Source organism: Ananas comosus, linkage group 4 (genome assembly GCF_001540865.1).
Source record: "Ananas comosus cultivar F153 linkage group 4, ASM154086v1, whole genome shotgun sequence".
Taxonomy (NCBI): Eukaryota; Viridiplantae; Streptophyta; class Magnoliopsida; order Poales; family Bromeliaceae; genus Ananas; species Ananas comosus.
Window position 1 is genome coordinate 8,793,555 of NC_033624.1, and position 23,134 is coordinate 8,816,688.

A 23,134-nucleotide genomic window follows, 5' to 3' on the forward strand; every position below is an offset into this window, starting at 1 on the left:
GGGGTTGGTCAAACTCTGTTGGTTGAGGGGGCTTGGTGTAATTGTGTATATGGGGATGTTATTTGAGGGTGCTAAGTTGTTTTCCCCTTTCATTTTCTCCTCATACCACCAACATGAGGAAAGCTCTTTCTCTCTCTAAAACTCTCTACTCTCTCCCTTTCTCTCCTTCTCTCACTAGGGTTTGCTCCAAGAGAGGAGATTGGTGGAGAAGAAGCTTGCTTAGGGGTGAAGCTAGCTCTTGTGCAAGGGGTTGAGGAGAAAGCTAGAACTTGAGGTGAGTTATTGTGGTTGTAAGCTAAGGTTTTGGTTAATCTCCTTCTAGTTGTGATTTCTAGAAGATATTATGGTAGATCAACTCATGAATCCCTAAGAATTGTGGGTATTTGGTAATGATGGAAACCTTAGGGTCGAGTTTAGGGCTTTTGTGGAATTGAGGTCTAACTTAGGTTTGATCTCTTGTAGCCCTAATTGGTGGATAAACTGACGCGTTCGGAGACTCGGATTGGAATTCCGACAAGCCTACGTTGAGATGTTAGGGAAAAATCCCATTTCGGCTTCATTTGCCGAGGGTCGAGGGAAATAGGCGACCATAAATTGCGAGACTTGAGTTGTAGCCTTTCGGCATCCCTACGAGGTGGGTGATGCTATCCGAAATCATCGAATTTCTCATTATGTCTATATCGCCTTTTTGAGAATATATGTGTACTTGTGGCATTCATGCATGATAGGGTTATTTGGATATGTGGCTATGGTTGGGAATCTCTTGTATGCTTTCAATGTAAAAGAACATATGAATTGATATTGGACCATGCATATCGAAACCCTATAAATGTATGAATTGGATGTTGGACTATGACATTAGTAAACAAAGGTGACATTCACACTAGCCGGTATGATTAGCACCTGAAAATGTGGTATGCTAGACAAGGTACGTAGAACCTTATGAGCATTGTGGCAACAGTGGCCAAAGATGAGGATTGGATTATACTCACAGTTGGTCTATATGCTTGAGTGTGGTCGCTCCACCTCGAGCGGTGAGCTCCGGAGTGGTCACCAACTGGGTTGTAGTGGAATTCTCCCCAGTAGACGGTCCCGTCGGGTTGTAGCAAAATTCCCCCCGATAGAAAGGGATTTGGTTGGTGAGTTGAGGTTAACCATGAGTTAACCAAGAGGATTGGGTAATGGCAAAGGTAAAAGTGAAATGCATGCATCATGATCATATTACTTGTTGATTCAGTTCTTGTACAAGCATTGTAGTAGCATTAGTTTGGTTTGCTATCTATCTATTCTTTTCCTACATATGCTTGAGTAGACCTAGTGGGCGAGTCGGTGGGATCGACGGCTGAACCCACTAGGAACTTTCATTAGTTCTCACACCACTAACCTTGCAGATCCTAGCGCGAGCAGGGCAGTCGAGGATCGCGGCAAAGGCATCGCGCCCTAGATAGCGGCTTCCTGGGTTTAGTTTGTACCCTATTTACTATCATCTTTTGTTTATGATGAGAAAGTGGTTATATATAAATGATGTAAATTCATATGTTTTGGTGAAAGACATGCGATGAAATTGTGAAAAAGAATGTAAAATGTGGAAAGCTTGTATTTGGTTAAATGTAATCAAGATACATGTATAAATGGAATAGTAGTAGTACTTTCACTTGTTGTGGTTGTTGCTTGCCCTCGTGCAAGCCGTGTATACTCGAATTTCATCTTTGTTTGATTTGCTATGCATGTTGGTGGAGCTTTGGGCGGACAGAGGAGGTTCTGTCCGTTCGGCATCTGTAGACGCACCCGAACCGACCAAATTGGCGGTTGCGGGGCGTGACAATACTATATCCCCCTTTTTATTCTTAGTTTTTTGTTAATATTTTAGTATTATTATCATTGAGTTAATTATTATGACTAAGTTAATCGTTAGCTTCAACCGCAGAACACATTATGGCTTAGGATTGGGACCTACGCTAAGAACATATTATGGCGTGAAACAAATAAATTCGTTTGCTATGATCGAATTAAGTGGGAGCCAATCAGAGGAGGTAGAAAAGCTAAAGGGGGAAGTAGAACGTATGAAAAACAAAATGGATGAAGTTTTCAATTCTACCTTTAGAGAGATGCAAGAGGAAATGGATCGCCTAAAGACACTAGTATCAAACACTCAGGTATACCAATTTGATAGCAAGTTATTACTAGTAATATACTTAAATATTTTTGTACTTTTGTGTAATTAACAAATTTTATATTGTTTGATAGGTTGCGGGTGGCAATATTAACCTAGTTGATGCATTCTCTCCCAACCATCGATCATCGAATGCAAGTCATGAACCTACAAGTGAAGGAAACCATCGAATCATTTAAATTTTTGTAAACTAAAAAACTCAACTGTTGACCATCTTTAAAGCTGTTTAAACTTTTTGTTACATAGTGTCTTGTTATGTACTATTGAATATATATTGAATGCATGAGATTGTGTTTTGGATCTTATGATAAAAAATTGGTATGCTTGTTGTTGAGAATTGTGTTAATTCTTATGTTATTAGTATATCTTTTGATTAAATGTTAAATTACATTTTTTGTTGTTTGATGAGAAATATAATTTTCTTTTTATGTATACAAATTAAAATAAATATTAATATAATATTTTACTATTGTTATTGTGATAGAGGCGGTTGGAACCGCCTCTACATATTGTCTCTGGATATCAATATTTGTAGAGGCGGTTGGAACTACCTCTACAGATCTTAATCTGTAGAGACGGTTCAAACCACCTTTAGAAATTATTATTTGTAGCGGCGGTTTAAACCGCCTCTACATTAAAATTTATTGATATTAAAAAATTATTAAATAAAACTATTAAGGCGGTCAAAACCGCCTCTACAGACCGTCTCTACGCTCCCCCGGCGGTCGCTCAAACCGCCTCTACGTTGTAGAGGCGGCGTCTACGCCGGCGGTCTAGAGGCGGTTGCCGGAACCGCCTCTACGCTTTGTAGAGGCGGTTTAAACCGCCTCTACAATTACTAACAACCACCTCTACGAGCTCTTTTTCTTGTAGTGACTCTTTGAACATATATGTACATATGTATAAAATTGTATGTAATAGGGTTCAATTAATTCTTATTCCAGAAACTTACATGCCTCCTATGATAAAAATGGTTGTGATTGAAAATTTAAAACTTAGGATGCATCAACCTACTGACACATGAACCTTAATGATGTATTGAACTAGTAGAGAAAACTAGTGGTTAGGACATAGAAAACAAAGTGTGGACATTGGAATAAAGTGAAATACTAGGTGCTATTATGATGTTGAATGTAAACCTAGTGATGGAGCAATGGATTGGGTATGAATTGTTATGCATGAAAAGAATATGGCATGAATCGAGAGAGTCCCAAGTATAAATGTGGAATTGGATCATTATATGTACCAAATGTGTTGCCATAGTTTCATGTATTATGAAGTATTGCATATTTATTTATTGTGTCCACATAGTGTGGTGTTTGTACATTCCATTGATGCATGCGACATAATTGAGTGGAATCTCTAGTATAAGTGGAGAAAATTGGGTCGGTGTATGTGTAGCGTGACAACTAGTGCTTTGATGTTATTGAGCATGCGAGGGATTGAAAGATATCCTTTGGACCATGCTACGGATTAAAAGAGATCCCTTGGTGTTGTTGTTGTCACCATGGTTAGTGGCATGAATTTAGTGGCACGAATCTAGTGGCATGAGTTGTTTGAACCTTGAGCGCCAAAGAGATATTGGGTCATTGTATTCGCAGGGCATTATGTGCCTCGCCATTGTTGAGCATTGTATGACATGAGGATGTTATCACCACCGTTAGGTGGTAGCTCCACGAGATAGGTGGACAGGATCATGCTCATATAGTCTGTACTTTGCTTGTGGAGGTCATGACTCCCAAGCCGTGAGCTTCGAAGTGTCACATGAAAGCGAGAAAGGGTCACAACGGTGCCTCCCCGGCAGACGGCCACGGCGGTGGTTCTGGAGTAAAAGATCTCTTGCCCGAGTGACTTGGTGAAGTGAGTTGTGGCTCGACCTATGGGCGATCGGTGCAATTGGGTCCAAGTAAAGAGACAGGTCATTGTTCAGTATTTTGCATTCCATATATGCGCATATGGTGAGAACTTGACCATGTTGATATTGTAAAGCCATAGCAGCTAGCATTAGTTGCATGAGGTACTTTGGGTGGAGATAGACTTGTATCTTGCGCTATTTTGTATTGTTGCATCCTGTGTTGAGAGTGAGTATAGTAGAGTCACATGTTGGGTGGCAGGTCTATCATGCTACCTTTGTGAGCAGCCCGAGGTGGGTGACGAAGAAGTGGAGCTAGTCCCCACATGGCTGAGAGGGGTGAGTTGGGTTTGGTCTTGTGAAAGCCTCTAACTGGGTCGAGAATGAATTGGGTCGAGAGTAAGTAAAGAGCACTGTAGACATATTTGACCATGAAATTCATTCCCTATTGTTGTAAAGCCATAGTAGTGGTTACTTTCATTCCTATATACGCTCAGTGTAGTTGTATTATTACTTATCTATTCTTATATCTACTTATGCCTGATTAGACCTAGTGAGAAAGTCGGTGAGGTCGGTAGTCGAACTCACTGATAACTTCTTTTAGTTCTCACCCTTTTGTTTTGCAGAGCCATTATTTTTGCAGAGCCAACCATGAGTGGAGCAACACCGGACCACAGCATGGGCGCCGCGCCATAGATAGCAAGGTTACCCTGTGTAGTTTACCCTTGTGTACGATAAGAAAAGTTTTTAGAAGCTATCGTGGAAGGATAAAATAATGTAATAGAGAGCAAATTATGTGTTTGATAGTTAAAGGCTTTGTATATTGTATCAAAATAGAAGATGGCAAATGTATGTATCTTATGGATAATTAAATGTTGTAATAGTTAGATTTTAACTCTCGCTTCTGTGGTATGCCCTCGTGCAAAACCGTATTATATTGTTTTTCCTGGGTGAAATTTAATGTATTGATTTTGTTACATCTTGGGCGGATAGAAAAAACTCTATCTGTTCGGCGGTCTAAACACGTGCCCGCATAGCCTCCGCACGGGACGGAACGCGACATTCAGCAACCACAATATTGCTTTAAGTTGATAAAATAGTTGACTGACATAATCTTGAAATGACTTTGGCAATTAAATTAGCTGCCACATTATGACCGCATCATCCCTCCATTATAGTTACTAAACAAAGTTTGATGAAGGAACAACAGTATATGAAATTGAACTTACTGCCAAGAATTGAAAATAAATTTAAGTTTTGCGACCAACGTGTATTTCACAGTAAGTCCAGTATTTGTCGATGTAACTTACTTTGAACTCATGTATTCCCATACAAAAAACAAAAGATGGGAAAAGAATTTCTAACAAATTTCATATATCAAAAAGCTCAAGTTACAAAGGACAACATTTATTATCCGGACACAAACCTTACAACACATTGGCCAAAAATGCCTTCTCTCTACATCCTTTTGTTCGAGCCGCCGCTTATAATTCTCCCAAGTAATGTCTTCCAAAAATTTTGAAGTCAAAGTTTCTTCAAGAGAAATAATCCTAATGTTCTTTTTTCATTTTCTTTCTTTTTTCTCCTTTTCTTTTCCTTTTGCAGATGCTCGTTTCGTCGGTGCATGCTACAGAACTGATAGAGATATGGCGGCTGAACGTAGCTTAACACCATCATCTCCCCATTTCACTTGTGGAGCAGCAGCACCAACGATGTATGCCTGTCACACACATGGAAAACTATCATGATAGTCAAGTAGTTACTTTAGACAGTAGTCTTAAGAATGTTAAGGCAAATTGGAAAGGTAACAACTACAAGAAAGCTTCCCAGAAGTTTTAAAACCATATGAACACCATGAATGAAAATCCATGAGTAAAGACCTAGTAGAGAACCACACAGATGAATTTTCTTTGTAACAATAAATCACATTTCAAATCGAATTTTGAACTAGTACTTACAACCTCAAAAGTAATAAACAAAAATATACTTCTGCAGGTGTAGTTGTTATGTCTCTCCAACTTATCTTAAAGTGTTAAAAAAAAAAAAAGAAAAATAACACAGTGACATGTTCAAAATTCCCACAAGAAACAAATAAAAAATGAAGTACCTAATAATGCTCTTGCAGTCTCTTTATCTCATTAAATCAAAACCATAAGCTCTGCAGCACAATAAGATGACGCTATTTCAACTTGAGAGACCAAAAGTTCACTTTCCACCTCCATTGTGGACTATGTCACAACTATACCATAAGTTTTACTAACTTAAGGGACGTGAATTGGCATAATTGGAATTCTCCCGTGAGTGGAGTTTAGTGAGAGTAGAAATGTTAGTTTTGCCTTGACCACGATGACACATGAAAGTTTCACTGCTTACCCATGGGCTACAATCGGATCTTTTCATGAAGACAACTTCGGACCTTTCCAAGGGGAAGTGGCTTTTAAGGAATTGAGACCATTGCCAGGTGGAGATCTTCTCAGTGTTATCGTGGTCAACAACGGAACTAATATTTCTACTCCAATTAAGCTGTTTAATGGCCGAATCCCAAATACATCAATCCAAACCTCTATTAGCATCATGATATTATTACTTTGACCTGTGCTATCTGTGGGTACCATGCTTAGTTTAAAGGGCTCCAACTTGGACAATTAGGGACAGGATGAGTGTTTGATACTAGTGCCCTACTGGCTCAGCGCATCCAACTTATGTAGCTCCACACCCCTTTGCACAACACAATCCTCTTAGGCTGAGGGTACTCCTATGGCAGCTTCTGTCTGGTTGGGTTACGGCAAGTTCACTTGATTAGTCAGTCTATGTAAAAATAAAAGGTTGACCTGTCACAGAATACAAATTTTTCATGCCTATATGCATGATACTACTTTGCATACATATGCATTGCTGTAAATAATAATCTGAAAAGAGCTCAAATCATGGAGCCCCCTCTCTTCGACCTTTTGCCGACTAAGAGGAGTACCAGCTACTCTCACATCATCAGGAAGACATTAGCATCACACCTACAAGGTGTAGGTGGCTTATGTCTGCTTTAGGTAAAGTCAGCAAAAATAATTACTAATTGAGACCAAATCTTGCATAGTTGTTTTACAGGTTGAGCTCTTAGGATTTGATGCCCGCTATGTCACTTAGTCTCTCCCCCTTATATATGAAACCTTGGTGTAAGGTTCCTAAAACCACAACAAGACTAACTCCTTTCTCTTTTAATCTCTTTCTATTTAGTTATTCTTCAACCCTGATAATGCTTTCAGGCAATTGGAGTTTGGGATCATATTTTCTCTGACATAGTCATGCCGACCAAAGAGACGTCAGAGCAAGCCAGGGGTTGATTGCACCTTCGGAGTATTCTTGCCATACCACCTGCATGAGAGGAGCAAAATGCTCTTACAAGTAGCCTTTCACACACCTCCAACCCAAATCAGGTTACTAAAATCAATTTTCCCTTTATTAGTATTTTATTGATGATAAAAAAGCCCGAAATATTCAATTATTTATTTATTTTGCAAATTAAAATGCACTTTTCCCTATCTAATAATACCAACATATATTAGACAAACACAACAAATTGGCAATATTATGAATCTAGAACTAGAGATGGAAATTTGTAGGCCAAATAATAGACACCATACCAGGTCCATTGTTTCTTACAAGGTTTAAAGTGCCGTGGCACGGGGGCGTGCCGTTCGGTCCCTGGCACGGTACTGCAACACAGGCACGCTTGCGTGCTGACACGTGGCACACTTGCGTGCCGATAGATACACATGACCTCATACTGACACGCTTTCCCACGGACTTTTTTTCAGTTTTTTTGGTTTCAATAAACTCTTATAATGTTATTTTGAAAGATTTAAATAAATAATTATGAATATTTGTTATGTATACCTTACTATACTCATCAATTAACATGCATATAAGCTTTTTGTAAGTAAAATACAATTATACCTGATATAGAATAGAAATTAAAATACAATAATAAAATTCACTGGTACAATAATTATTTAAATTTACATCTTTACATAGAGATAACTGCTTAATTCCACATAGATCGTCGCGCTTGATTATATGGCATATTGTCATCTGCAAATATAAGATTTATTTGATAATGTTGATATAAGTTTTGCTGGTATTGTGAGAAAGTTATATATTCCCGATATATCTCATTGTATCTCTGTGGTGGATCGGATATGTCAATTAAAAATTAGCCCCTATATTTATGAAATAAAAAAAATAAATTATAATTTCTTTGACTTATCTAACAAGCAAATTTGCGATATGAAATGCCTTTGCCTTCTTTTCAAGCGACTCTTTTTCAAGCGACGAAAAAAAGAGGACAAAAATAATTTTAGGAAGATATGTAAGAACTGAAAAGAAAAAAAAAAAAAAGAAGAAGATAGCTAAGCACCGGCAAAAGAAAGAAAGAGAGAAGAAAAAATAAGAAGGAAAGAAAGATGGGGTGCGGGGGTCGGAGGGTATATGTGAGATCAATGGCCTTTGGGTTACCCAAAGGCCAAACCAAAAAAAAAAACAAAATTACAAAAAGACATAAAAAAGCATCTGACATATGCTGTAACATGATGCGAAGAGCATGTTGAGAGGGATCCAAAGAGCATATGGCATATGCTGTGAGAGGGATCCAAAGAAGAAAAAGCAAAAGAAACAAAAAAAAAAGCAAAAAAAAAAAGAAGAGTATGCAGCGGCACGGCACAGTGCCGCGGCACATGGGCGCGTGCCGCTTTGTCTCGTGCGGCACGCGCCTATGTGCCTCGGCACTTGGGGAGGTCCGAGACCCCCTCTGTACCGTGCCCCTTCTTAGGGACACGGTACGGCACACCCCCGTGCCGTACAGCACAGGCAGCACTTCCAACCTTGGTTTCTTATGCTTCTCAAGGATTGTTGTAGCAGCCATGTAATTATCCGAGTATACACCAAATCAGGGTCACTAATGACACGAGAAAAATCCATCCTATGTTTGACTTATTTGATAAAAGAAATGCTACTTATACACCAAAAGGGGATGTACATCTTAATCCCCTCATCCTAAGGTATAGAAAACCCTTTGGGATTTTAGTATTAAAAAAAAATAAAAAGTTGACAAGACAATAAGAGATTTGAGCCCTTGGATGAGGGGGTGTAAGATGTACCCTTGGGGGTGTACATGTAGCAATGCTCTTTGTAAAATTCAAGAAAAATATACAAAGTACTCCTCAGCTTAATGATAATTTCTAAAGCTCCCCATATTTTCCAACTCTATGATTAAACCCTACCAAAGTCTACTAATTTTCAAAAGAAAAGAAAACGGAAAAAAAAAGCCAACTACTCTTTTAATAGCAGATAGGGGGAAAAAGTTCAAATCAACAGTTAAACATAATGAAATGGTCACATTATTCTCATATGAAAATTTTTGAACTGACGAAATAACTATTTGGAGTATGTTTCTAATTGTCATTAAGTAAAAACTATTAACTATTACTTAAAGGTCAAGGGGTTTCCTAAAATTGTCATAAAATTTCAGGCTTGTTTGTAAACTCTCCTAAATTTAATCCTTGGGTAGGCAATTGGTTCCCCAAATTTGCAGGAATAATGAGCATATTGTCTAAAGCTATATCTTCTAAGCTTTATTATATTGCAAATTCATGAGAGTTCAAATAAGCTTGATAAAATTCGGAGCAAATTTTGGTCAGGATATCTCTTCACTTCTAAAACATGAATTTTCATATATTCTTCATTCAAGAAATTTGCAAAATTAGTAAGTAATTTCCTCAATTGAGAGAGCATAAACTAGTAGAAGTATAGCTAACAAGGATGAGAATACTTTCAAAATATTGAAAAATCGCATTGCGACTTGTCTCATTTGGGGCTGCATTGAGAGCACATTCCCCATAGGGGAAAAGTACAATGGAAAACATACTAATTTTATGTAAGTTATTGTGCATAAATAGCAAGCAAGCAGTTACTAATGTAATATGATCAGATAGGAGAACAGAGAAGCATAGTGATATATGCTTTCACCCCATATTTGTTTTGTCCAACAGCGTTGGATGGGCCTCCCTACCAAACCGGGCCTATGTTGAAAACCACGATGCTTTGTTCATTTATTAGCATTCAATTTCAGGACTGAGATACTCATGCACTTTCATACTCACGACCCAAGAGATAATTATGTTTCCTAGCTATATTTCTATTAGTCAAAATGTATAAGCCTCAATAGAATGACAATACAAGAAACTTCTTCTGTTTTTGTATTGTAGGAACAAACGAATTATAAGTTGACTCTGCCAACAGGAGACTTGTTTTGTTTATATGAACCAAAAACCACATTGAAGTACTGAACTACTGAAAGAAAAAAACTTACAAGTAGAGGCCACATACAATGCAACAAAATAGAAGCTTAATACAACACCAGATTACATCTACTAATTCAACAAAGCAAAGAGTAAAATTCACCAACTCTATAATATAGACACTTGCATTTTTTAAAAGAATATACTCTAGTAAAGCAGAAAAACAAATGCATATAGATGTTGTAATTGCACAACAAAGAATCATTGCAAGTAGGAAAAAAAAAACTCAAAAGTTTTATTTAATAAAAGAAAGCTGGCGAACAATAACAAAGTACCTTGCCGTTATTTACAGCAGCCACTAGAGCAACATGTTGCGTATCTATGCCAAACTCGTAGAAATAATATGTCCTGTAAAATGCACAATACCATAAGAAACAGTAATTTACAAAAGAAATCTTTCTGTAGAGCTATCTCAGTGGAGCTATCTCCCAACAAAACTATTTATATACTCGACACACGAAAACCACCAAGCCATGAATTATCTTTTCTAAAAAAATTCCTTTTTTTTTTTAAGAAAATAGCATGAATATAAGAAAATTGTAATTTCAGGATACCATTTTTACCTGAGACTTTCATCATCTTTAATTTTAATTGTGCGAGCTGAGTACAGATTTGCTCCACCTATGAAGAATAACATTAATCAGCTTAAAAATAATACAAAGAATGAAGAATGAAGAATGAAGATTGTAAACTGTAAATGTTATGTTTGTATGTTCTTGCATCTTATTACAAAATGAGATTTGCTTAAAGGAAGTTTTTCTTCCAAAACTCTTCTAGAGCAAGGATTTAAGTATCGTGGCACGGGATCGTGCCGAAAACTTGCCGGCACGATACAGCACGGTGCGTGCCGAACCGTGCCGATGCGTGCCGGTCAAAAAAATTCTTGTGTACTGACACATAATAGCATGAAATATTTATTTTCTTTAGCAATAAAATATTCTAACTATTTATTATGTCTCTTTATCACATCTTTTGAACTTTATTGAGGAAATTATTTACTAATTTAAAAAATAGAGGGTTTGAGCTGTGCCATCGGCACGAGATCTGTATCATGCCGGTATCTTGTTGGCACGGTGGATACAGCCCGTGCCAACGGGCACTTAAAACCAAGGTTAAAGTGTCGTGACACCGGGGCGTGCCGTTCAGTCCCTAGCACGGTACGGCACAAGCACACTTGCGTGCCGACATGTGACACGCTTGCGTGCCGATAGATACACATGACCTCCTACTAGCACGTTTTGGCACGAACTTTTTTCAGTTTTTTTTGTTCCAATAAACTCTTATAATGTTATTTTGAAAGATTTAAATAAATAATTATGAAATTTGCTATATATACCTTACTATACTTATCAATTAACATGCATGTAAGCTTTTTGTAAGTAAAGTACAACTATACCTGATATAGAATAAAAATTAAAATACAATAATAAAATTCACAAGTACAATAATTATTTAAATTTACATCTTTACATAAAAATGACTGCTTAATTACACATAGATCATCGCGCTTGATCATATGACATATTGTCATCTGCAGATACAAGATTTATTTGACAATGTTAATATAAGTATTGCTGGTATTGTGAAAAAATCATATATTCTCGATATATCTCATTGTATCTCTGTGGTGGATCGGATATATCAATTAAAAATTAGCCCCAATATTTATAAATAAAAAAAATAAATTATAATTTCTTTGACTTACCTAACAAGCAAATCTGCGATATGAAATGTCTTTGCGTTCTTTTCAAGCGACTCCTTTTCAAGCGACGAGAAAAAGAGGACAAAAATATTTTAGGAAGATATGTAAGAACTGAAAAGAAAAAGAGAGAGAAGAAGATAGCTAAGCACCGGCAAAAGAAAGAAAGGGAGAAGAAAGAATAAGGAAAGAAAGATGGGGTGCGGTGTCACACCCCAATAATCCCACATCGGATAGGAATGGGGATGTGATTGGCTATATTAGAGACTTAGACTATAAGGACCTGAATTCTCAACATGCGAGTGTTGAACCTCGCTCGAATCGACCGGTTGTTCGTTGGGTACGCTTCGAAAAGGCCGAAGGCGTCGTAAATGCATAAAGTGCATTACTGGAGGTCTTCGAGAGCAAACGGGAGCAAGTCTGCAAGACTGCAGCTTTTGCGCTCTCGGGGACCGGTCCCTGAGTTGAAGGACCGGTCTCCGTACGCATGAAAAATGGGCAAGTGCCCATTCTGTGCTGGACTGCTCTCGGGGACCGGTCTCTCGGGCAAGGACCGGTCCTCCAGGGTCCGGTCTCTCGAGCAAGGACCGGTTCCCGTACGCGTAGGAGTTGGAGCAGAGTGTCCTGCGAGAGAGCTGCTCACGGGGACCGGTCCCCCTGGGGGAGAGACCAGTCCCCGTGTGCGAGAAAGGCTGGGGCAGTGCTCTCGGGGACCGGTCCCTGGCTGGAGAGACCGGTCCCCGAGCACAAAATTTGCCCAGTCTGGGCAGTGTGTAGGGGACAAAGTTGAGGGGCTTATGTGCAAAATGGCCATGTGAGGGGTTAAAAGAGGGGCTTCTCTCTCTCTTCTCTCATTTCTCCCTCACTCCCTCACCATTTCTCTCCTCTCTCTCTATAGAAAGAAGAAGAAGGAGAAGGGAAAGAAGAGAAAAAAGAAGAAGAAGAAGGAGGAGAAGAAGCTAAGAAGAAGGAGCTTCACCTTCATCTCCTTCCTTGAGCCATTGGAGAAGCTTGAAGAGGTAAGCTTCTTAGCCCTCTAATGGTAGATCCTTAGAGAAGGGTTTTTAATTCCTAGAATTGGATTTAGTGGAACCCTAGCATACTAAGGAGTTGATCCATGCTTGAATCTAGAGGTTTTGTGTAGGATTCTTGCATAGTTGCAAACTAGGGCTCCGAATTGGGGTTTTTGTAAATAGTTGGGTTTGATCTCAATTGACCCTCCATAAACCTAATTGCTAGGCATACGAACGCGTTGGCGAAGTCGGTTCGACGATTCGTCGAGCCGGTGCGAAGGTATTGAAGAAATGGAGGATTTAGCTTCGTTTCCGCCTGGAGGGCCGAGGCGACGTCCAAAAATCACGAGATCGGATCACGAGCACCGTAACAACAAAACGAAGACCAATAATTTCCGGGGCCGCGATTCGGCTTACAGTTGGTGCGCAATTGCAAGTGCGGGCCGAGTCAGATAGCGGGTGCCGCGGGCGGCCGATTGCAAGTGACTACGAGCAATCGGAGAGTAAGTTAAGGTGGGTTGTGCTTACCGAAGCGACTAGGTCGCCCCGCATGTCAAAGCGGAATACAAATTCTTGTTGATGCATATGTATGTGCATAAGGGCATGTTAGCATTATGTAAATATATGCTAGTGGATAGATGCATGCAAATGTTTATATGCTTGTAGAATATATGCTAGCTAATTGCATGAATGCATGATTATATGATGCTAGGAGAGGCATAATAACATAGTAAGCATAATACAAAGAATGTATGTCAAGGACATAAATGCTAGATAAGATGCATGTGCATATGAACTCGATATGACAAATAGGATGTCAAGTGGATCGAGTGGCATTAACCTAGTGTTAATAAACATAGGTTGGATATAGATGACATTGAACCTAGTGACAGTAAACCTAGGTTGTATTGAACCTAGTGTTATGGACATAGGTTGGACAAGAATGACATACGAACCTAGTGTTAATAAACATAGGTTGGGTACGAACCTAGTGTTGTTGAACCTAGGATGAATCATGAGTGGCATCTAACCTAGTGTTAAAGAACATAGGTGGAGAATGAACCTAGAGTTAACTAAACCTAGGTGTGTGGCATTAACCTAGTGTTGTGAACATAGGTTGTGAACTGGACCTAGAGTTAAAGCGAACCTAGGTTATGTGATCGAGGTATTAAACCTAGAGTCAGTTGGACCTAGGGTGGAAAGTGCATTGGACTTGGTTAGGTCATAATATAGGGTTTGAGACCAACCCTTGAGTTATGGGAAGTGGATTCCGGAATCTCAGGACCTATGAGCTCGATAGTTCTTGGCCGCGAGTGCATGTGGCATGTTCCTCTCCCACCGGAAGAACTTCGAGGATTATGACTGAGCAAGAACAGAGAGCACTAGGGTGTATGTGGCATGTTCCTCTCCCTATCGGGGATCTCGGCTGCGGGTGTATGCGGCATATTCCTCTCCCACCGGGGGATCCCTGACCACGGTGCACGGACCTTTGGGCGGACCATTGGGCGATGTGGTTCTTGGCTTGCAGGCTGAGGTGCATGTGACAGGTTCCTTCTCCTCGAGCCGGGCAAAGCGCGGGTTATCCGCGGTTGATTGACTCGAGGCCGAGTAGGGTGGCTAGCCGGAATAAGGTAGATAGAACCTTGAGGGCTAGTGGTAAATGTGATAAACCTAAGGTAATAGAGACATTAGAAGCAAGTGGGACTTGAGTTGTAAACCTAAGGTAATAGAAACCTTAGAGTTGGATGACATGAGCTAAAGTTAGCAAGACTGAAAGTAGAATCAATAGATCTACTAGTTGTTGCATATATTCCTGTTGCATATAGCATGGCATTGTTACAGTTGTGAGGCAAAGCATGGTAATGTTAGTTGCATATTTAAGATATATATATCTATCTGCTTATTAGACTAACATGTGTTTGCCTCCTTTGGACCAGTTGGTCGAGCTCTTTCCTTAGGTGGCCGTACCCACTGGGAACCATGGAGTTGGTTCTCACCCCACGTTGTTTTGGGGTGTTACAGGTTCGCACGTGAGCGGCGCGGCGGCGCGAAACAAGGGCGTAGCTCCGTAGATAGCGCCCTACCTCGAGTCCAAAGATAGTCGTACCCCGAGTCGGCATAGCCTAGGGGTATAAGACGGAAAAGAACACGATGTACTAAAACTTGTAAATAAGAAAATGATGTAATAACTTTGATTGTATTTGGAAGCCAAATGTAAAAGAAATCGTGATGTAAAATGCATCTGTTGTGAATGCTTGTAATAGCTAGTTATTTATGTTATTTGATACTTCAAAATGCAATCTGTTTGTTGAATACTGTTCCTAGTTGGAACCTCTTGTACATTGTATTGATTGCGACACCTAGGACGTACAAGGAAAACTTGTCCGTTCGGCGGTCTGTCGGCGTACCCGAACCCGACCAAATAGGCGGGGCGCGGGACGTGACATAGACACTAATAAAAAAAAACTGGGCTTAAGCATTTTGGGCTGGTGGTTAGGCCTATCGAGTTATTATTGCTAGTAGGCTGGGTCGTTACATTTGGTATCAGAGCCAGTTCATCAGCCGGAAATATATGGCAAGTCTCGGCTGAGCCAGGGTCTGAAAGACAAGGTGATAGGCTATACCGGAGTCTGTATGACAAGATGACTGGCTATGCCAGGGTCTGGATGACAAGGCTAGCGAGACGAGTCTCACATCGCCTGGTGATCTTAGGCTGTGTGTGTGATTGGACTGACGCGGACGTCAGGGCCTTAACGGGGGGTAGTCTGTCACACCCCAATAATCTCACATCAGATAGGAATGGGGATGTGATTGGGTATATTAGAGACTTAGACACTAATAAAAAAAAATCGGGCTTAAGCATTTTGAGCCGGTGGTTAGACCTATCGAGTTATTATTGCTAGTGGGCTGGGTCGTTACATGCGGGGGTCGGGAGGGGATTTGCATGAATTTATATATGAGATCAATGGCCTTTGGGTTACCCAAAGGCCAAACCAAAAAAAAAAAAAACAAAATTACAAAAAGACAAAAAAAAAGCATCTGACATGAATGCTATGACATGATGCGAAGAGCATATTGAGAGGGATCCAAAGAGCATATGGCATATGCTGTGAAAGGGATCCAAAGAAGAAAAAGTAAAAGGAAATAAAAAGAAAAAAAAAGAGTATGCATCGGCACCGCACAGTGCCGCGGCACATGGGCGCATGCCGCACGAGAGCAGCACGCGCCCATGTGCCGTGCCACTCGGGGGGGTTCGAGACCCCCCCCTGTACCGTTCCACCTTCTTGGGGGCATGGTACGGCACACCCCCGTGCCGTACGGCATGGGCGGCACTTCCAACCTTGCTTAAAATCTTGTTCTAGAGGCTAAGTAAAGTTGAAGTGATACCTTTGTAAGCAGACGGAAAAGAGAAAAGAATTGTGGAGAAACATGGGAGAATTTACAAACCTTTTACACTCTAAAACTTGGGGAAAGGAGATAGAAGAAGAAAGAGAGAGAGGCAAAATGATATAATACATGGCTCAAAACTCAAAGAAGCCGCATCAGTTTTCCAATTGATTTATTAATTGTGAGGAGGTTGGGGAGATTAATCAAAATCAGCATACCGATTAGATAATTAGTCTCAGACACTCACCTAACTGTACTACAATAAATGTGTCCATTTGGCATGTGTCCTTCTGATCTCACATTCCTAAAAAGCTGTTACTTGCAATGCAAAGTTTGAGATAAGCATGCTATTTTTAAAATTTTGAATAGAGTTCAATAAGTTTTCAATCAAAAAGTATCTAACCCAGATGTTACTATTATTATGCATAAAATCATATGTGACAAACACTATTTATTTACTTTTGATAAGGACGCCGTGTCTCTAGTAATGTAATCCAACAAAGGAAAAAAGTAAAATCTACTTCGCAAGTTCACTGTGCTATGAGATTTTCTACTTTGCAAGTAAATAAATTTAGAACATTTCAAATTAATCACCAGGGACAAATATCTTTGCTGCCTCCTTCAGTGAGCCTAAATCTGTGATATCTTTGGCCTGCAATGAGATGAGAATATTCAAAACTTTATTTCCAGATTAATAAAATGTGTTACAATAAATGACATTCTCGGTTTTCATTAAGCAAGAGGAAATATTCTACACGAGTAGACTCAATTCAACATTAAGTTATAAAGTGAAATCATGTTCCATGCAAAGTAGAACTGAAAAATCCAAGTTAAATAATAAAACATATCAATAGATGTTATTGACAGCAAAGAAACTTCAAAGAAGGCATGGAATCAGTTGGTGCTAATGCAAAAATATGTCTGTAGGAAAAGACTAATTTTATACTTTTACTCGATAAAGGGGATTGTTACTTTGTAGCTACACCCAATGCGCAAGCGAGTTCCTTTAACTTCAAACTCGCCCTTCAAGTCATTCCTTACCTAAACTAAGAAGCCCAATTCACATATAGTATGCGGGTACTTTAATAGGTCTCTGGAAAACCAGAGCTCGTGCACTTGGCCAAACATTGAAGATATTTAGTTTGCAAATTCACAAGCTCTTGACCAAATTGGAGATTTTTAGTTTTTCAAATATATACTTCGGCCTAGAAATTCCTAAGAACCAAGCATGCCCTAAACTCTTAAAACCAGCCGTGGAGATGATTAAACTGGCTACATAGAAACTATTCTTGTTATTAGATATTTACGGCCTCCATTATCCTTGATCTTATTCTTCGAAACAGATAGCGTTAAAAATTGCTCATATGTCTGTTGTTTGTTTCATCCTTCTCTCGTATAGATCGTCTATAGAATAAGCACAGAAGATGATTTTTTATCATGGGTTCCATTCAGTTCGGTATATAAGTAATGTACTATTTCTACAAAAAAAATGCGTTGCCATTTATAAACTCTTATTAATCCCCGTAATTTTGTCCATGTAGTAGGCTTACCTTAACTATTGGCTGTGGGGCCTATCTCCAAGAGTTTATTACTTTTCTCCTTCCCTTGAACCTACTCTCTTCTTTGTTGATTGAAAATGGAACCCGCAGTGTAGAAGAGACCTTTCAAATATCATGTCATTCTCCCTTCCGTATGCTCCATAGAAGAGACCTTTTAGAGACTTTGGCATTCCCCCTTCTGTCTGTTCGATCTCTGTTGCCCTTTTGCACCTCTCTCCCTCGGTCGTAGTTTTGCGCTCTCTCTCTCTCTTTACGGTGCTCCTTTCCTAAACTCCTTAAAACCTAAATTGAAATCTCACTCCTCTTTTACCCAAACCCCTTACAAGCTCCATCCAATGATGAGCACGCCTTCTTTGGCGCGATCCAAGCCGGGAGCACAAAAGCCGTTTACTCCAATGATGAGCAGGCCTTCTTCGACACGATCCAAGCCGAGGGCGCCAAAGCCGTCCGCTCCTTCCTCCGCACCAAATCCCGATCTCCTTCACCACACCACCATCCACAACCGCCTCTTCACACTCGGCATCGTCGCTGCAAACGGTTGTGTTGAGATCGGCTTCACTTAATCACTTCCTTCTCTCTTCATGATGATATTTTTTAGCGGGCTCATAAGATCTTCAAGGTTTCTATAAGCTCTATCAACGGTTTTGGATAGATCACTTCATCTTGATGTGGTAAATCAGTATAATAGGTAAGAAAATCATTTGTGTGGTTTCTTTCTTTTCATTATGAGGACTCCTTTGATGCTCACAACAATGCATGCTGAGACTGATTGTGTCGAAAGCTCCTCGAATCAAGGGCAAATGTGACCAAAGTTCTAACCTTTATTCCATTCTTGCTCTTCTAAAGTTTGATATGGTCTTTTTTTTCTTGGAATATTCAATTATGTGTATCTAATATTTTAGCAGAAGCACTAACACCTACAATCGCACCACCCCATTCCCTTGGAAACTATTAATCTGAGAAAAAAAAAACATTGGCCCCCTAAACTATACTCCGCTTGAAATTTTCTTCACTTTTGTTATTCTTAAATTGAGCATTTCTCACCACACAAATTGAAAGAATTGCAAAATTTACCTGATCCAACTTGCTCTATATTTTATAAAATGAACTATTCTCAATCATGTTTGCAATTTTTAATTCAATCATCCAATTTCTAATCATGCCCAATTGTATGTACAACATCATCTCACTTTTTCCTTGGCTTGCTACTGAAATTGTCAGCTTCATTGCATCATTTGGCAACTGTACCTCTGTTTACGGTACTCCCTGCCTACCTTTGTAAGTTTTGGCACATTATTATTTGTATAGCATCAAAGTAGCATAGCATTTTTCAAAATACTAGAGTACAAATGTAGTTGTGTTTGGACAATGATTCATAATCAAAGCCTTACATAGATTGATTCGAAAAATTCACCTTTTATTGCCAATTTCACCTATCACGTTATACATTTCATTAAATCGGGAGAAAATGTGGGTAGTAAAGAAAAGACAAGCAATAAAAATAAAAAGGACAAGGCATAATGTGGGTCACATAGGCAAATTGGTTATATATAAGGCTTTTCCTCCTCCTATCAGTCTTTTTGAGTCGAGTTCCTTCTTGAGTGAGATTATTTAGGCTTAAGCTAGCTTCAAAACAAACAAGCTGAGCCTAAACTTGATCTTTCAAGTTTAATAGATAAGAGATTAAATTGGCACTCAGAGTTTTTGAGTGAGAATCAAACAAGATAGATTGCTTATTATTGAATAATTAATTGCAAAAGTTTAGTCGGCAAGATTTTAACTGATATGTTTTTTCAACTTCCATATATTGTTCCATCTCATCCTTATTTATGGATTTAGTGTTCATCTCGATATGTTATTTAATACTTAAAGTGATAATAATGATCGTAATATTCGTTACCTATATGTTTGATCTATTCTTTATTTGGAATTAGACAAGGAGTTGGGATTTCCTTGTTTTCCAAGTTAATTTTTACATTATTTATTTCTTTATAGGAATAAGGTTAAAGGGACACTGATAGGTGTTACTGTGAATCAGGTATATGTACGGACCGTATCCACCGTGTTGTATCGTACCAACAAGATATTGGCATGATACAATCCCCGTGCCAATGTTGCAGCTCAAAACCCTCTATTTTTTAAATTAGTAAGTAATTTTCTCAATAAATTCAAAAGATTTAATAAAGATAAATAATAAGCAATTAGAATATTTTGTGGCTAAAGAAAATAAAAATTATATGCCATCATGTGTTGGAACACGTCTTCTTGTGACCAGCACGCATTGGCACGGTTCGGCACGCACCGTGCCATACTGTGCTGGCAAGTTTTCGACACAACCCCATGCCACGGTATTTAAATCCTTGTCTATTACAAACTTTTGTTTGTTGTGAAGCAAGTGATGGAATAGCTTTCATGGTTGGACATGGGGCTTGCTGCAATTTGAGGACTTCCAACAACGTCTACATGTTAAGAAGATGATTCTGAACAGGCGAGATGTTAATGAAAAATATTCTGGAGGTAACTACTATACGCTGATGGTAGATTGACTGATTAGCATAATTTTTCTTTTTGAATTTTTCCTTATATCGGCACCTATTTAGGTCTTCAATTTTGATGAAATTGTGTTTGTTTGGTAGAAAACTACTTTTTTATTTCTGTTTGTATGACGTTAGCTTAATTTAGCTCTTTACTGGAAAATTCGAGGCCTAAAAAATTGAAAGAAGAAACACAAAATAGGAATAATATTTTAAGGAACTGAAAATATTGTTCTTTAGAAAATAATTTTCCCTAAGCTGATTTAGATACAATCAAAATGCACAATTCCTACCAGCGTCGAAAAGAGAAAATTCAAAACGGTTCATGAGTGTGTACCTATGGCCTTCTATTTATGTGCAAAAAGGCAAAAGGTACTTAGATAAGATTCACTATTTGACTAATCAATTTTTTAATGTATACAAAATTTAGAACATTTTTGTAAGCATTTTAACATTTACCCCTTTACAGCTTAAGGTGGATACATTTAACCTAATAGAGTTATCCGGTACATCCGAAACAAGGTTCATTTCTGTAAGTAATAAAATATTTGATCGTTTGATATTGTATATAATAACTATGTTTGCTTTGTATATATCATTTTCCAATTTTCAGTTGTGTTATAGACTTATAGTATAGATATTTCTGCTCATATTTATATAATATTTATTCTTATTTTCTATTTAAATTCTTGACTTCTACGAATGACCTTTCCTTTGATGTTTTTTGGGTTTCCAAAGAAAGAAGAATCCAAAATCAATTAAAGGGCGTAGAGATAACTATATTTTCATTATAATAGGTGACTATTTGTTCCCAACTTTCTTTTTATTGTGTACATTATACATCCCAATAATTCCTTTTGCTAGCTTCTGCTAGNATAAAAAGAAAGTTGGGAACAAATAGTCACCTATTTAAATTCTTGACTTCTACGAATGACCTTTCCTTTGATGTTTTTTGGGTTTCCAAAGAAAGAAGAATCCAAAATCAATTAAAGGGCGTAGAGATAACTATATTTTCATTATAATAGGTGACTATTTGTTCCCAACTTTCTTTTTATTGTGTACATTATACATCCCAATAATTCCTTTTGCTAGCTTCTGCTAGACTTCTTATATCAAATTTTTAGTTGCAGAACTTTTAGATGCATTGCGCAGTAAACGAAGATGCAATGATGATGAAGCGTTTAGTGATGATTCTCCTGCATATGAAAAAAAATGTACTTTGATCACTAATTCATGTTATATTTCATCAATCCTGGTACTTTTCTAGAGCAAACGAATGCTTAGACATGACACTATAAGAAAGTCTCATATGTAAACTTGGTGACCATTCATTTAGATATGCCGGGAACAAGGTCTTTCTGAAAGAATATTGATTGTTATTATTTCTACAAGCCATATTTTGCAACTTGACTTTTATTATAGCTGCGTGAGTACACCTGATTTCATGAAGCATTGACAATTGTCATCTCTTTATGTAAACATTTAATTGTTGCTGAAAATAATCTGAAAGTTGTGGTGAGGACAACAGTAGGGCTTAGGGAGCTCGAGAAGCGGTGCACCACGCCTATCAGGAAGCTGCAACAAAACATAGACGACATGATAGTGGATATACACTACCAGTCATTCTCCCTTTCTCTTATTTTTTAGAAAAATGGTACATAAATACTTTTGTAAGAACAAATTTGCTCTCTCTTTGATGCTTCCTTTGGCTATCCCTTTGTTCCTAAGCTTTTTGAGATTTCCAATTAACTATAATAAATATAAACTTTTGCACTCTGTTTGGTTGGGATATAAGGGGTGGGATAACCCTTTATCCCACCCCTTATACCCAAACAAAAAAAAGGGGTGGGATTGCTATCCCACCCCTTAACGGGTTATCCCGGGATAACCCGTTAAAGGGTGGGATAGCAATCCTACCCCTCCCCCTGGAACAGGGGTGGGAATAGTTATTCCCACCCCTATTTAATTTTAAAATTTAAAATTTAAATTTAAAATTTAAAATATTAATTTTAAAATTTTATAATCTTGTAATCTTAAAATTAAAATTTATATCTTAAATTCAAATCTACTAAACTCTAAATTTTTAAATTTTAAATTGATATATTTAATTTTTTAAATTTAAAATTTAAAATTTTATATTTCTACATTTAGATTGATCTTAAATTTAAAATTTGAAAGTGAAAATTTAGAACTTTGAATTTTCGAATTTGAGATTTTTAAATTCAAATTTAATTTTGTATTTTTGAAATTTAAGAGTTATATATTTAAATTTAAAATTTTAAAATATTAAATTTAAAATTTTTAATTCAAATATAATAAGAGGACAATATCATTATTTCTATTTATAACCCCAACTATCCTTCTTATTCCACTTACTCCAACGAAACACTATTTGCTTATACATGGACAAAACCCAATACTCAACCAAACACAAAAATTACTTTATACACACCTTATACCTCATCTTATACCTATTCCTGGAATAACTAGTTCTTACTTATACCCGAACAAATGAAGCCGGGTATTTAGCTCAAATTTGTTACTTCTTCTGTAGCTTTTTCTTTGGC

The 23,134-nt window shown here is 38.1% G+C and overlaps 1 protein-coding gene and 1 long non-coding RNA gene across 7 annotated transcripts in view; one reads left to right on the forward strand and one right to left on the reverse strand.

Annotated features, from left to right (window-relative positions):
• On the forward strand, positions 3,712-4,920 carry LOC109709457. The gene is made up of 2 exons (XR_002216105.1): positions 3,712-4,131; positions 4,288-4,920. It is a non-coding gene; the product is annotated as an uncharacterized LOC109709457 (long non-coding RNA).
• The window catches only part of LOC109709283, a 23,880-nt gene continuing 6,009 nt past the window's right edge, over positions 5,264-23,134 (reverse strand). For 2 of the 6 annotated variants that reach the window (XM_020231437.1, XM_020231441.1), the window contains exons 4-7: positions 17,069-17,126; positions 10,939-10,996; positions 10,651-10,723; positions 7,948-8,111 (exon numbers count right to left, since the gene is read on the reverse strand). In XM_020231437.1, the coding sequence (XP_020087026.1) occupies positions 7,971-8,111; positions 10,651-10,723; positions 10,939-10,996; positions 17,069-17,126 (330 nt within the window). In that variant the 3' untranslated portion in view covers positions 7,948-7,970. Of the gene's footprint in view, positions 5,765-6,132; positions 6,184-6,707; positions 7,395-7,947; positions 8,112-10,650; positions 10,724-10,938; positions 10,997-17,068; positions 17,127-23,134 lie in introns of those variants that run through there. The other 4 variants (XR_002215953.1, XR_002215954.1, XM_020231439.1 and 1 more) reach the window with 4 other exon arrangements.